Source organism: Athene noctua, chromosome 7, assembly GCF_965140245.1.
Source record: "Athene noctua chromosome 7, bAthNoc1.hap1.1, whole genome shotgun sequence".
Classification (NCBI taxonomy): domain Eukaryota; kingdom Metazoa; phylum Chordata; class Aves; order Strigiformes; family Strigidae; genus Athene; species Athene noctua.
Window position 1 is genome coordinate 17746433 of NC_134043.1, and position 14876 is coordinate 17761308.

The window sequence follows — 14876 nt, forward strand, 5'->3', positions numbered from 1 at the left end:
CATCTGGTGAACACAAGCTGCGGCTGGAGGCTGACAAGCAGCAGCACAACCCCTCCTTCTTCCCACGCCCACCGCCCGGCATCTGTCCGGGGGCCCCAGTCTGCCATCGAGGAATGGGGGGAACGACAGCCTGGAGAAAACACAGCACCGGCCGGGTTTTAGGGTTGGGTTTTTTTCCCTGTGCAAAAGAACAGAGCATTTATTCCTGCGCTCCCTTAAATTTCAAGATACATTTGCAGCAATCCAGATACCAAGCTGGCATTCCAAGCAACAGTATATTTTATATAATTGATTTTTTTTTGTTGTTGTTTTTACCACTTTACAAAGCCATACAATGAACTGCAAAGAATCCGACATCTGTACAGAGGGAAGACAAAAGCAGAGTCACATTCACACACGGACATGGTGTGACCGAAGTCATCCTTACACGCTCAACAACATTATGGGCACAAAGATACAAAATATAACGTATTTTTTTTCCATCTATATAAATACACAGAAATGGGCAAGTCTAAAAGTTTGAAACTGTTCATTAACACTGATTAGCAAATAAATCTGTAACGTTCCCAAAGTAACAAAGACAACAACAACAACAGAAAAAAAAACCCCACACATAACACGGCAGCACAGGATCTGCCAACAGAAACATCGGGTTGCTTCCTTTTTTTCTTTTTTTTTTCCTTTTTAAGGAAAAGTTAAAAAAAAAAAAAAAAAAAAAAAAGAGTAACCCCAAACCAACCTCACAATTTGCAAAACAAACGAACGAAATGAAACAAGCCCCTGCGGGCTCCTTTGCTGTCTGATCCTCCTGCCTGCTCCAACGGGAAGGGTTGCCTTTTGTTGATGCTGCTGTCTGGGGTTTTTGGGGCAACTGGTTTCTTTACCCGCCCAACCTGCTGGGTGGGGATTTACTTTGCGCTTTGGTTCAGGCAGTTGAACTCACTGCAAAATCGATGCCCAGAGGCTGGGTTGGGTTTTTCTCCCTACCTGGTTTGTTTTCCATGTGTGGTTTGACCAGAGGGCAGCCAGCAAATGTTGCATCCAGAGCAACCCCAAACTTCGTTCAATGTATCTCCTTAAAGCCATAAGCCCCCCATCTCCACTGGCAAACACCATGAGATGTAGGTATCCCATCAGCAGATGATGACATGGATCATCCCCCAAAATATCTCCCAGCGGAACAGAACTGGAGGCAGCCCCCTAGAATGGGAACCCCACATTTTTTGTGTTGCAGGCACTACCGTTTGGAATAGGCAGCAAACGACCTCCCTAGAGAGTATTTGCCAACACACAACAACATCAACAGCAAAGGGAGGACGGGTAGGAAGGGGCTTCTCCAAAGAACAAACCAACACAAAAAGGGCACGTACAATAAATTTACACACACACAAAAAAAAAAAAAAAAATATATATATATATATGTGGGGAAAAGTGCGTTTTTAAGGATATCTTTGGCAAGAATATATGCAGTTCTTTGTGCAGGAAGGAGGGATGTGTTTGTGTGTGTGTGTGAGCGAGAGAGATACATCATCCGGCTGCTGACAACGGCTGTGTGATTACAACGAAACATATGCTGGGCTTAACTCGCACAAGCTTGAATCTCAAATACCGTGACTGCATTTAAAAATGAAATAGAAAAAACAGAGTCTTTTCTGTCCCTTTTGTAAGGAAAAAATATCAACACTAAGTCCCCACCAGCCCCAGGACCTGGGTGATCCTCAACACTGGCTGACGGTCTCTTCACGGGACAGAAAGGGTAGTTACACCTAAAAATGTAACTTTAAAAAGGAGATTAAAGGAAAAAAAAAAAAAAAAAGTGCCTTTACAGGGAGCTGACAAACACCCGGCTACATCATTGAAAGGTGATTAACTGTGTGTTAAAAAAATAATATAATCATCAGTCAATTTTGTTAGTGTTTGAGACTGGGTTACAGTCTAAATCTTCAGCTAGTGTGTTAGTGGGGAAGCCATGAGCGGCTCAGGGCCCAAAGCAGGCATGAATCTATTGGCAGGTATCTGCTGGGGTCAGCTTCTATGTGACATCTCTGGGGTGCTTAGATCTGCTTCATTTGTAAGGGGAGAAAAAGAGGAATGGGAGTTTCAAGCACCAGTTTCCGAGGCAGCAGATTAAAATAAAATTGCACTATTATCATCTCTTTTCTTAGCAGTGAGAAAACCAAGTCTGAAAAATAGAGGCTTTCAAAAATATATCTTTATATATCTATAAACACAGTGTTTTCTCTAATCAGTGAACGGCAGGGTGAGGAGATTACGGGTGAGATCATCTCTCATCTCACTTGAATTTCGCAGAAGGAGGGAATCGCTTTTTGGAAACATCAAAAATTAAAAGGTCTCCGCATCCGTGTGGCCAGGGAGCCGGGGAGGTGGAAAGTCCCCCCAGAGCCTCCCATCCCGCCACTGTCTTGCAACCAACTCCTCGCTACACATCCTTTCACACTCGCTTCAGTACATCAGTACAGCCTCCGGCCGTGCCAGCCCCTCCAGGCACCCACGCCGCTCACTCCCCCACGCACACACACACACATGCACACGCACATGCACACCGGTCACACACACGCCGCCCCGACATGGTGGGGACCCCCACGCCTCTTCCCCTATCTGTATTTTTCCTTGCTCTGTATTTTCTTTTAATGTGCAGGTGTTTCCCTGGGGCAGGGGAAAGGGGGAGGGGGGGGGGGGGGCAGATATAATGGGGGAGATATGATGCGCAGAAAGCAATATGGCAAAAATAAATATTTTTGGAGTGTAAATTTAACCTTTTTTCTCCTTAAAATTTCATTAGCTTACAGTATTTCATCAGTATAGCTTGTATATATATTATAGTTATCAAGGCAAGGGCAGTCCAAGGGAGACAAGCTCTCTGGGAGGGGCTGCAGTGCTGTGTGTCTGATTTTTGCCCCTAGTAGACTATCTGGGCCACTTTGCGCTGAAAGCTTCTCCCAAAAATCTCTCAGAAGGGGAGTAATATTTGCAGACAAGGGCTCAGAAATGACCCCACAGCTCCAGCCAGACTATTCCCCCTGCCCCAAACCTGCACATGTGACCAAAGCATCCTCTGCCCCCTCCCCAGCACTGTGGGGCTGGGACCTCCGCCTGCTGCCCCCCAACCATGATCCCCCACCCACAACAGCACCAGGGCCCTTCAGTCCTCTCGTCCCCTGGCTGGCCCTCCTCACCCACCAAGGCAAAGGGAAAAGCCAACAGCACCGAAGCCACTGTAAAACTACGGTGCATTGGGCGGCGGGGGGGCACAAGCATCCAGCCAGCCAGTTTTGGGGGTACGCGCATGCCGAGCAAGGTGGCTCTCGGAGGACCTGTTACCTCCCCACTGAGCCAAGGTTGGCCAGCAACTGCAGGTCCTTTCCTTTTTTTAAAAAATAATTTCTTCTTTCTTTTTTTTTAACGTGGCCTCCAAAATAAAAGGAGAAAAAAGCGCCTGAGTTACTTGTAGTCATTTGCTTCTCGTGCAACTTGAACATCCATGCAATTTAAAAACCGCTTGCACATCTCTGAGGAGCAAGATAAGGGGTAGCCACGGGACACTGATTCACACAGGGAATCCACCTGTGCCAGCATCCACTATTATTATAATTGTTATTATTATTACATTTTTCTTTCCTTTCTGTTTTGTTATTTTGTGTTAAGAGAATGTGTGACAGGCTGCAGGAGAAAACTGCCAAAGAGGACTAGTGACAGGAGGGAAAAGGGGAAGACAAGAGAGGAGGCAACTTTCTGCATCCTCCAGGGAGGTTCCCATGGAGCATTTGCCTTCCCCAGGCATGGGGTGGCAGGAGCCCCCCCAACACCTACTCACAGGCTGGAGGGCACAGGCACCCCCGGGGAGGTGGGGAAATTGTGACACCCCTCTTTGGGTGGACTCACAGCAGCTCACCTGTGACCAGCGCTGGGCTTTGGGTCAGCAACAGAGGTCAGCCCACAGCCAAGCTCCCCAGGTACAGAGGGTTCAGGACCAAGCCCCCCCATGCCCCCCGCAAGTTGCCAGGTGGCCGGCAAGTTTTGAAAGAAGCATGGGGGCTGGTGAGGGCCCTCTGCTGCAGCTGGGCAAGGAAAGGTTTCTGAGGGCTTTTCCTCCGGTGTCCCACCGACCAACCCACGTCGTTATCTCCTACGGGTCGTTTCAAACACACAGCAGACATTCACTGATAGAGCTGCTGGGGTGGAGCTTCTTCCACGGGTTTTGCCAGTTGTCTCTTTTTTTCCAGATGGAAAACACCAGTCATGGTCCCACAGTCGGTCCTGAGTGGATGTCACCATTCCGGACAAAGATGCCGAAATCTGGGAACAGGCCTCTCACTGCCGCCTTTGCTTTGATCACCTTCTCTGCGATGTGACATACATCCTGTCTGGAGTGACTTTGTGGCGCTCTCATGTAGGTGCGTGATTTTGGTTCATCTAAGTGTGTATTTGGCTTGCGGTGAGTTTTTAGAGGTTTCATTGGGGTTTTTTTGTTTGTTTGCTGTTTTCCTCCAAAATTCCAACCCTTTCTCCCCGCCCCCCCCCCCCCCCAATTCACTTCCCTCTCCCACAATGCACTTCCTCACACTCCTTCTCGGATCAGCTCCAAGTCCTTCTCCAAAATTCAAGAATCACCCGCAAGTGCCAGCTCATCTTTTCTGGCCAGAGCCAAGCATGACTCTGGAGACAAAGTTGACAATGGCTGCAGCCGGCTGGTCCGGGTCCAGCTCGGCAAAGAGGTGGCAGATGTTGTCTGTGGTGCTCCCTTGCTTCCTGGCCACAAAGCCGAAGAGCCTGCGTGGAGAGAAGGCAAAAGGCTCAGTGAGGTTTGCCAGTGTTGCTTGCCCAAGAAACACCACAACCCTGTTCCAGAATGGTCTTGTCCACCTTCCCCACTTTAACATCCACCTTGCACAACACAGAGGGAGACATCCCAAACCAGCCTGCATGAAGACCCATCTACTCTTCCCTTTGCTGCAGTTTCTTTGAAGGCCAGCATGGCATTTTCATCATCTCTTAGCCAAACTCCTCTTTGCTCTGACCATCCCTGCCTTCCTCCCCTAGATTGTCCCCAAGAAGGGACCTTCCAGGTGGCCACCGTATTGCCTTGGTCTGGGTGATGACTCTTGAAATCACAGAGGTGTGATGGGCTGGCCATTGGGGTAGACCCTGTATGAGAGGAAAGCCATCTGGGGACACAGGGAGCTGGGTGAGACCATGCAGTTATTTCTGTCTGTCTCTCCCCTGATGAATAAAATGTCCCTTTTTTTTTTTTTTTTTAATTAGAACGTGCAAACTCAAGTTATAAATACGGGAGAACAGAATGTGAGACAGGCCCAGGCCATGGCATTTCTAATTAGAGAGAGGAAATATCCCAGCAGCTGGACTCCTAATAAAAACCCCTTCGCTAACACAATAGCTAAAATTAGTGGGAATTGGCCCCTGGAAATGGGCTCAGCCAGCAGCTCTGCACTCCCATGGGTTAGGACAGAGAGGACAGGAGGAAAGCAAAGAGCTGGCCAGCAGCTCACACACCATCAGCATAACCTGCTCCATAAGCTATCTCTCTCTGACTCCACTGGAAGTTTCCAGTAAGGCCAGTTCAGAAAGGGCCAGTTCCTCTGATCAGGAATTTCAGACTGAAAGATGCTTCCTGAGTTCCCAGGACCATGGTCTCATGCTTGGGTGAAATGGGCTTAGCTCCTCACTGCAGAAACATCTCATGCATGACCAAGAGGCTGTCCTGAATGGGGCATCTCCCTGCCAATGCTCAAGCACAAGCAGGAACAACCCCAAGAGCGGCTTGGAGGAACTGGCTGGAAAGCACGGAAAATACTTACTTGGCTGGGCCACTACTATCAGTTTTAGTCCACCTGCAAAGAGAAGAGGAGGTGTGAGGGATGGTACCTCCTGCGCCCCATAGAGAGACAGGGGGTCACCGCACCGATGCTGGAAGGCCAGCCTGGCTTTGCACAGGCTTGGCTCTATGGAAAAACCATGATGCACCTCTCCCCCAGCATGAAGATGCTTAGAGGCACCAAGAATTCACTAGGAGAAGCTGGTGTTGTCCCACAGTATTGAAGCGGACCTTCCATCCCTGCCCTCTGCAGGACCAAGGGGGACAGAACAAGCAAACACCCTGCTCCAAGCAGCTCAGAACCCTGGGGGAGGGAAAGAGGCAGGGGACATGTGCTCCCCCCTGGTTAAGGCACTCACTTTCGTTCCTGGGGGTCCAGGTCACAGAAGGTGACGGTGTTGAGGGGGTAGTGTCGTCGGAAGAACAATCTGAAACACAAAGCAGGGAGAATCAGGGCTTGGGAGCCCCCACCTCTGCTCCACCACAGCCCAACCCCACTGGCATAGAAGACACTCCCATAGGTCTCCCTTAGGATGCTCCAGGAGTCAAGGACAGAGTCCAGCCCTGCCCATGACCAGGTTCATGCCACCCCAGGGACATCCTTCATCAACACACTCCCTGAATCACAGACTCCTTGGATTTGGGGACCCGGGAACATTGCCATGGGGGCTCTTACTTCCTCTGGTTGTCAGTTAAGGTGATGCCTTGTGCGGAGACTTTGAAGTGGACGATGGTAGCAGTGGGTGTGGGGTCAGCCGCCAGCGTCTCAGCAACAGCCTTTGCAATGGCCTGTGGGCCCGTCAGTGACTCCATCTCCACCGAATTGATGAAGAGGACGTTGCAGGCTGGAAAGGGAGACAGTAGACATGGGGTCAACCACTGCTCTGACCCACATTCACCCCACAACAGCCCCTCTCTACTCACCCGCACCCTGTTTGAGGAGATCTGTGGCTGAGTTTGTGGCCGACATGGTGTCTTTCTTTTCCTCCATGGGATCTAGAAGACATGGGATGGTTACTGGTGCTCCCTGCTTGGAAACCTACCCCATCCCTGTAGGCTGTGGGGGCGGATGCAATCTCTTCTGGTCCTGGCTCTTACCTCGGTCAGGAATGACCAGCTTGCATGGCAAGGCCAAGGGCATGATGGAGTGCTGGTACACCAGAGCCGAGAGACAGCCTGAGGAGAAAGGGGAGATGGTCAGCGCAAGGCTGGTGACGTGGGTTTCCCCCATGTTAGGTCACTGTTGCTCCAGGTGGATGGGAACAGGATTTCTGGTGTGCTTCTTCACTGGTGGTCCTAATGCCACACGTGGCAATTCCTCTCACTGAAACCACCATGCCCACAGAGGGTTGGGGGAAATGACAGAGATGCCAGGGCCATCTTAGGAACAACAAGTGGGGCACAGGTCCTCATGCAGTGCGTCAGAGCACATTAGTTATGAGATAAATGGAACAAGAGGACCCCCTGCCCTCCACCCTGCCCAGCAGCATCATTTTCCTACATATGCATGCAGAAAGGTATGTACCTGTGCATATAGGCATATTTGTGTGCACTCATGAGTGTGCATGACCCCATAGGCCCCAAATGCCCACAGGACTTGGTTACACAGGGACAAGATGCAGTAACAGAGGCAGGGGCTCTCCCATACACCCAACAGCTCCAATAGTCCACCAAAGGCAAGGCTCTCCCAACCCAACCCCACATGTGGGAAGCACACTGGGGGCACTCACCAAAGTTGGGCTCATTGGGGCATCCTTTTAGTTTCACACCCCGCGGGCTGGTCTCAATGAGGAAGTGCCTCACCAGCTCATTGGTGATGTCTCCTGGGAAGAGACAGAGGTTCTCACACCAGAATCACCCTCCTCCTCCTCCTCCTCCTCTTCTACAGTCCCACAAGGAAACCAGTGCTCCAGCTCGAGGGAAGGGTCCCTGCCACTCTGCACACCCTCCTCAAACACAATCCTTTGCACAGGGTCAACCCCAAGCCAGGCTCCCCATGGTGTTGGTGAGCTGGGGAAGCTGCGCCCATTTCATCATGCCAAAGCCCAAGATACAGATGCCCCTGAGCCCTCCGCAGCTCAGGGCATTGGGTGTCTGGTGCTTCCCTGTGCCCTGGGAGGGGAGGGCTGGGAGGGAGGGATCCTGCCACATCAGCACATACCCAAGGGCATGACTGGCTCAGCAGACCCGGCTGCCTGCTTGCCCCAGCTGAACAATGGAAAGCATCTCAGTGTGGGATGGAGAAGGGCACACAATACCTTTCTTGTTCTGCTGCACGACTGTGGGAGGTGGAGAAGCTACTTTCATGGCGAGGCCGTAGGCTCCCCGGAAGGAGTGGCTGTCTCGGATGATGAAAGCCCCCGGCTCCCTGTCCTTCAGCAGAGCAATGGCTGCAGGAGAAAAGGACAGACATCAGAGCTGGCATGGCAAGAGCCGACATGCCCTCCAAAACCAGCAGGTGTGGGTTGGGATAGGGTGCCCCAGCTCCACAGCCTCACAGACGGGCACTGTAATGTTACTGTCCCCCCTGCACATCTGGATGGGGGTCTCGAGCAGGCCCGCGGCCAGGCAGGGGTTCATCTCCCCCCAACCTCTACTGCCCTTGCATGGGAATCTCAGAGCATCCATTCCCACCCAGCCCAGCTCTTAGCAACTGAGCACTGGAGAGCAGGCAGGGATCAGGGACCAAATGCTGGGACCTTGTCCCTGAAGGCACCTTGCTGCCTCCTTATTCTCTCCTTATTTTAGCCATGTCTCCAAGACCCCTCTGAGCATTCTCAACTCAAGATCTGGGTGCTTTGCACCCCAAGCTGCATAGATCCACTGCATGCTGTGGAGACCAGTGCTCCTCCACCAAGGGGAACATCTGGGGAGCCCACATCATGCAAACCTGAAGCTGCGCTGGGCTTCAACCCCACTCTGCCATGGTTTGACCATCCACAATCCACCTTCACTCCTAACCCAGCCCCTAAGGGAAATCCTTGCTAATTCCTGTGATCCCAGATGATACACCCCAACTCCCGACCATGGCTCACTTGACCGTATCCTTCACCCTGTGCCATCTACCTACCCTGCTCCCTGGAGATCTCTGGTTTGTACCAGTACTTGGAAGTGTCTTGCACAAACTTGACATTGGCACGAGTCTCGGGGCTAATGTCTGCAAGGAAAGGAAAATAAGACAATAGTTAAAATACGCTGTATCTAAAAGTCCATTCGTTTTAGCAAATCTGGCTAAAGCATTAATACCTCCACCTCCTCTCAGCCCCAGCACATTGCTTTAACCCCAACACAATCCTCCATGCCCAGGCAGGCTGATCATCACCTGGAGCTTATGGGGCTGCTGGGCATCTAAAGCTAAATCCAAACACAAGAGCCCTTGAAGGGATGTGCATCAGATGAGCCTCTTTGCCACACAGCCAGAGACAAAATGGGAATTCATCATTTAAAAGGGAATTGGCCAGGTGAAATGAAAGCTCTTGGAGGAAAGAGGTATGTCCAGAGGGTGGTGAGGAGGACCTTCACTGCTCTCTAATATTCAAAATTTGGCTCATCCATCATAAAAATAAATTCCTTCTCTTGTCTTTGCTCCATGCAGAGGAACTGGACAGGTTGACCTACCCCAGGAAAATCAGCCCCAGCCCCAGCCCAATGCTGCCTCGCTCAGTCCCCTTCAGTGGCACAGCCCCGATGGGAGCTAGTCCTCTGGCCGTGAAGCTGTCACTTTGCTCAGGCAACGTTTCCAACCACCTGCTTTTCAAACAACAACCAAGCAAACAACCCAGAGGGCCAGATAGCATCTCTGCTGGAGACGTGTTATCAGCCCTCTGCAATCTGGTAGCCTTTGGAGAGGTGGGGGGCTCACTCCCCTCCCTAGCCCGCTCACTAATTGTTACAGAGTTTAATTGCTCCTGCTTCTCCACTGGGAAAGGTCCCCAGCCACAGCAAGTCACGGGGCCGGGGCGGGTGCCAGCATGCCCACAAAAGGCTGCCCACTCGGCAGCAAAACTGGCCCGGCAGCCGGAGCCACCACTGTCCCACGGCTTTATTCCCCTGGTCTTATCAGCCCAATCTTGGCGTCACTGAGGTGTCCCATAACTGGAGTCAGGGAAGGCATTCCAGGCGTGGCAGCACCCAGGGCACAGCACACCATTTGAAATGAGGAGGTAGCGCCGCAGTGGGGTCTCAGCAGGGTAAAGCCAGCCAAAAACAGGACCAGGAGGTCAGCACATCCCCACAGCAGAGAAAAGCCGCCTCCGGGTGCTTTGATCTCCCCGTACACAGCTCTGGGTGCTGTTTACACCAGCAATGCCGGGTCGGTGCTTTTCCTGTTTGGATTTGCCAGAAAGTGCAGGAAATGGCCTAAGCCCTGACGGTGTCAGCCAGTTTGTGGACAGGCAGGAGGGGTAAATCAGGACATGGCTGCAACCCCTTCCCTGCCAGTCGGCAAGGAGGAGGAGGGAAGAGCCCTGGGCAGGCCAGGGGATGCAGGGACTTCTGAGGGCATCCCTTACCTGGCATGGAGAACTTGGAGAAGTCCGGCAGGGTGTGGGAGAAGGCAACGGTGCTCCCACCACTGGGGCTGGACATGCCGCTGGAGAGGGGCGAGGATGTCTTGCCATTGATGGTGGCATAGTTGGGGAGGCTGTTGGAGCGGTCCCCAGCCGACATCCGCCGCTTCTCAGGCAGCGCGGGCTGTGGTGTGGGACTGCCCTGGTGGTAGGCAGCCGAGTCCGGGGAGGAGGAGTGTGGTGTGCTTGTGCCAGGGTAATACGCCGGTGAGACAGGGAAGGATGGTGTGGAGGGAGGCTGGTAGCCAGAGGAGCTACTCTGCCGAGACAGCGTCGGACGCCTCTCCTCCTGGCTAGGGTAGCCGTACAGGGGGCTGCCGGTGGGGACAGCCACCGCAGCTTGATGCCTGGCCAGGCTGGGGCTCCCGGGTGGGGCCACCAGGTTGCCATGAGCCACCACAGTGTGCCTGCCCAGCCCGGGGCTGCCGGGAGTGCCACTCATGCTGGGATTGACAGCTCTTCGCCCGAAGCCAGGGCTGGGCGGCGTGTTGGTAGCCACTGTCCGGTGCAGGGTGCGGGGGCTCCCTGGCAGGGCATGCACCCCCACCACATTGACCTGTGGCTGCGGCCGAGCTTGAGGGTCTGGCTGGAGGCTGGCTCGGCCATCGGGGTAGTCGGGGCTGGCATACGCTGAGTCTGGGACTCCACCTTGGACCATTGCGAAGGAAGATGGAGACGAGTTTTGGTAGCTGCTGTGAGCAGAAGGCATCTGCGAGCCAACAGGCGACCGGTAAGCAGTCTCAGCTGAGGTGTGGGGAGGCGTAACCGTGCTGTGGGGGCTGCCCTCTGATGGGTAGCTGCGGAGGGAGGTCCTGAGGAGATATGAGAAGAAGGAGGATTCAGCTCCACTGCTTGTTCATGCTGCTGGCTGGCACCCTCCTGAGTGGTCCACAGAGAAACTGAGGCACAGCACCAGCAAGCTGCTCGGTTGTTCAGAGGCAATGGAAGCATGGGTCCTGCCAGATGCATGAAAGCAACTAGAGGCAGCTTTAGTTCCACCATGCATCCCAGTTCCCTCTCAAAATATGACTTTCTGGGAGACAGAGACAGACATTTTCCAGTTACTGTTCCAGCAAAACACCCAATTTGTTCCTCCCTGCCAGCCTTGCCAGGCTGGATTGGTGCAGGACACTTCATGGACAGCGTGGAGAGGAGACAGGGACAATGGCTCCATTGCACCACAAGGGACCAACGCTCAGCCTAACCCAGGGCTAGGGGTTAGCATGGACCCCATCCCTCCTCCCACCCCAGGGACCAGGTTCCCAGCAAGATGCTGCTGAGGTCCAGTGACCATCAAGTGACCACCAGTGACTCAGTTTTGCGTCCTCAGGTCAGTGAGCCACACGGTTGGTCGGGACCCCCATACCCTGCATGGGGAGACAGGGGTAAGGCAATTTTAATGTGGAAGCATGCCCATGCACCAGGCAGGGTTCAGTCCTGGTCCCACCACCCCCTGGGACCTGCACCCACTGCCTTACCCGTCCACGCTGTGAATGGGGCTGCTGGTGGAGACAGGGCTGGGGGCGGTGAAAGAGTTGGTGAAGGTGCCGTTCCTGGAGGGCACCTCTGGGCCCCCAGGCTGGACGGTGGGCAGGCTCCCTCCCCTGCCTGTCGTGGCTGTGCGGGCCACTGACTCGACATAGCTTCTGGGCTCTGTGGCAAAAGAGAAGGGGAAACAGATAAGCCCACAGCTCCTATGGGAACATGGCCATGCCCTTCCCAGTATCCCTGATGCAGCCAATGTGGGTGCCTGAGCTGAGCTTCTCCAGCTGCACATTCCCCCCATCCCTCATCCCAGTGAGTGTGCAAAAACACATCCAGGTCATCTGAACCTTTAGATTGCTCCAAGGCATACTGAAGGCTCCAGTCAGGGCACAGGGAGGGGGGTTGTGCCCACTCATTTCCCTGAGGGGACCAAAGCACACGGGACTGTTGTCCCTTCCACTGGATAGCAGTCCCCGCCTGCAGGGGCTCCTGCACCATGGCCCCTCCACCCTGCTCTGAGTCAGTGTCCCTCCCCACCCGGGATGCCACACAGCACACGTCGTGCTCCTTGCTCATCCCCAGCCCCTAAAAATAGAGTGGGTGACTCTGCCCAGCCTGCGCTGACTCACGCAGGACTGATGACGATGCCTAGTGGTCCCTGCCCTGCACAGCCCACCTCTGCCAGCCATCTCCAGCAGCAGAACAGAGAGCAGTCCCAGATATTTCCACTGCAGCATCCAACACTCTCACTCCCAGTCCAGCTTGAAACCAGAGCCCACGAGCATGACCAAGAAAAGCAATTTTCCTTTGGAGCCGCCGAGCCATCCCGTGCCAGGAGCAGCGGGCTGGGCTGGCCGTCACCAGACACGGCAGCCGCCAGACACAACCCTCCCTCCTCCCTTTCCCCCCTGTCTCCTGCTCCATTCAGGCTGGTCCCCATCCCTATGAAAGCTCCTGCAGCTCCCAGCTCCCCCTCCAAAAAAGCCACACCAGAGGAAGGGACTGCAGCTTTAGCCTCATCTCCCAGTGCCCCTGCAGCCGCATCACACCTCAGCTAGCACATGCCATCAGCTGCCTCCATGCTGGGACACAATGCCCTGAGTGAGACCCACCAGCATCAAATGCTGTGAGCCAGGCATGCTTGCAGGCCCCCGGCTCCAGGCTGGCCATGCCCGAGGTGGCCTCACAATAGTAATTAGCATGACAAACATTATAATTATTATTAGTCATAACAGCCAGGCTCTGGCTAAGCCTGCCAGCAAGCCGGTCTGCTCACAGCCAGTAACACCAATGCGCAGCTCAGTGTTCAGTGCCAGACCAGTGGGTTGCAATGAAAAGGACTGTCACAGATCCCCTCGCAGCATCTCCATGCCCCATCCGCCTGCAGACAGGGGAGAAGTCATCCATCCCTTGGGCTGACCTCCCTGCCCAGCCCTGCTCAATCACCCGAGGCAAGATCTGAGCCAAAACCAGACTGAGGATGTTAAGATGGGCTTGCTACCAGCATCTTAGGTAGGACTCGTGGCTCCAAGTGACAGAGACCAGGCACTGCCCAGGTGGACACCCAGGGCAGCTGCAAGAAACTCATCACGGCTTAGGTAATTAAATTAATTTCACAGCTACTCACTTTTCCCCCCTAGCTCCCCACCCCAGACTAAAATTAGCCAGACAGTACATATGAGTCAGCCTGCAAGAGGTTAAGACCAAACGGCTGCAAAAATGCCAGCCCCTCCTGCAAAGGTGGGGCCCAAGCAAAGGCAGGAGCCAGGGGCTCAGGGAGGGGGGACAGCATACGTGTGCCACACCGTGGGCATGTCATTTGGTTCAATATGGGAAAAAAGAAAGAAAAAAAAACTGGGAAGTTTCAGGCAGGGTTTTTTAGGTTGAAAAAATCAGATCTTGTCTCCTAGTGTTTTCTTGGAAGATGCTCTGGAGACGGGAAGACAGTGGGAGAATAGAGGTCATGAGTCACTGGGGGGGTGGGCAGTTTTTTGGGAATCCCAAATGCAGGCAGGGCTGCACTCCTGCCAGAAATACCCAGCGCTGTGACGGCACTGGGCTGTTTTAAAGCCTCCTCGGAGGTGTCAGTCAGGCCCCGAGCTCCTGCACTGCCAGAGCATCCCCAGGACCAGCCCGGCCGCACAGGCTGGGATCTGCTGAGCAGGGTTCTGGTGGGACAGGGATCTTTGTGGGGTGGGCGGCTGGGGAGAGAGGGTGCTAAGCCAAAGCTTTGTTAAGCCAAACCACTAGTCCCTGCTCAGGATTCAACCCTCTCAACACCATCATGTTATCCAAGAGGATGAAGTAGAGCAAGAGGCTGGTGGCAGCCACTCAGCCCAGACTGTGCAGGATCACTGGGCACACTTTAACTTACCCAAGAAACCATCACAGAACAATCAGCTCTGGAAACAACATTTTCTTCAAGCAAACACTTTCTCCAGTATTACACAATGTTCAGGTTTGGGTTATGTGCAGTTTGAGGAACTCCCAGGGAGAAATGCTGACAGCTCCCTGGGCCACAGGAAGCATCGGAAATTCACCAAGAAGAGACATCCTCTCCCCAAATCCCATCTTGAACACACAGTTCCCCATTCCGGCCCTGAGGGCCTGAAGTTTCATTAGATAGCGGGCAGCACTCAGGGAAATCACAGCCATTCCTGAAACCTCCGTCCCCCTAGGAGACGTGCCACCCCAGAGCCCACAGAGCCTCCTCCATCAGCACAGCCACTCCTGAGCTGATGACCCAGCTCAGCCCCATCCTTGGCATCCCCAGAGAGGCGCAGCCTAGGGACAGGAGAGGTGGGGAGAATTTGGGCAGCCTCCCAGCCGGCAGAGAACACACACCGGTTGCCGACACTGTGCCGCTGCCCGGCTGGCTGAGCCAGCAGCACACTGGTGGCCTCTGCGCCTGCTGACCTTTTGTGCTGCACTTTGGTTTATTTTCGCTCTGAACGGCAGCAGTAAAGCCA

At 53.6% G+C, this 14876-nt stretch overlaps 1 protein-coding gene across 5 annotated transcripts in view; it reads right to left on the minus strand.

Annotated features, from left to right (window-relative positions):
- Positions 1-256: 256 nt before the first annotated feature.
- The window catches only part of TNS1 (tensin 1), a 69968-nt gene continuing 55348 nt past the window's right edge, over positions 257-14876 (minus strand). For all 5 annotated transcript variants that reach the window (XM_074910792.1, XM_074910796.1, XM_074910794.1 and 2 more), the window contains 11 exons: positions 11901-12075; positions 10366-11234; positions 8925-9011; positions 8113-8244; positions 7585-7677; positions 6953-7030; positions 6779-6850; positions 6531-6699; positions 6214-6282; positions 5838-5870; positions 257-4791 (listed from right to left, as the gene is read on the minus strand). In XM_074910792.1, the coding sequence (XP_074766893.1) occupies positions 4647-4791; positions 5838-5870; positions 6214-6282; positions 6531-6699; positions 6779-6850; positions 6953-7030; positions 7585-7677; positions 8113-8244; positions 8925-9011; positions 10366-11234; positions 11901-12075 (1922 nt within the window). In that variant the 3' untranslated portion in view covers positions 257-4646. The remainder of the gene's footprint in view (positions 4792-5837; positions 5871-6213; positions 6283-6530; positions 6700-6778; positions 6851-6952; positions 7031-7584; positions 7678-8112; positions 8245-8924; positions 9012-10365; positions 11235-11900; positions 12076-14876) is intronic.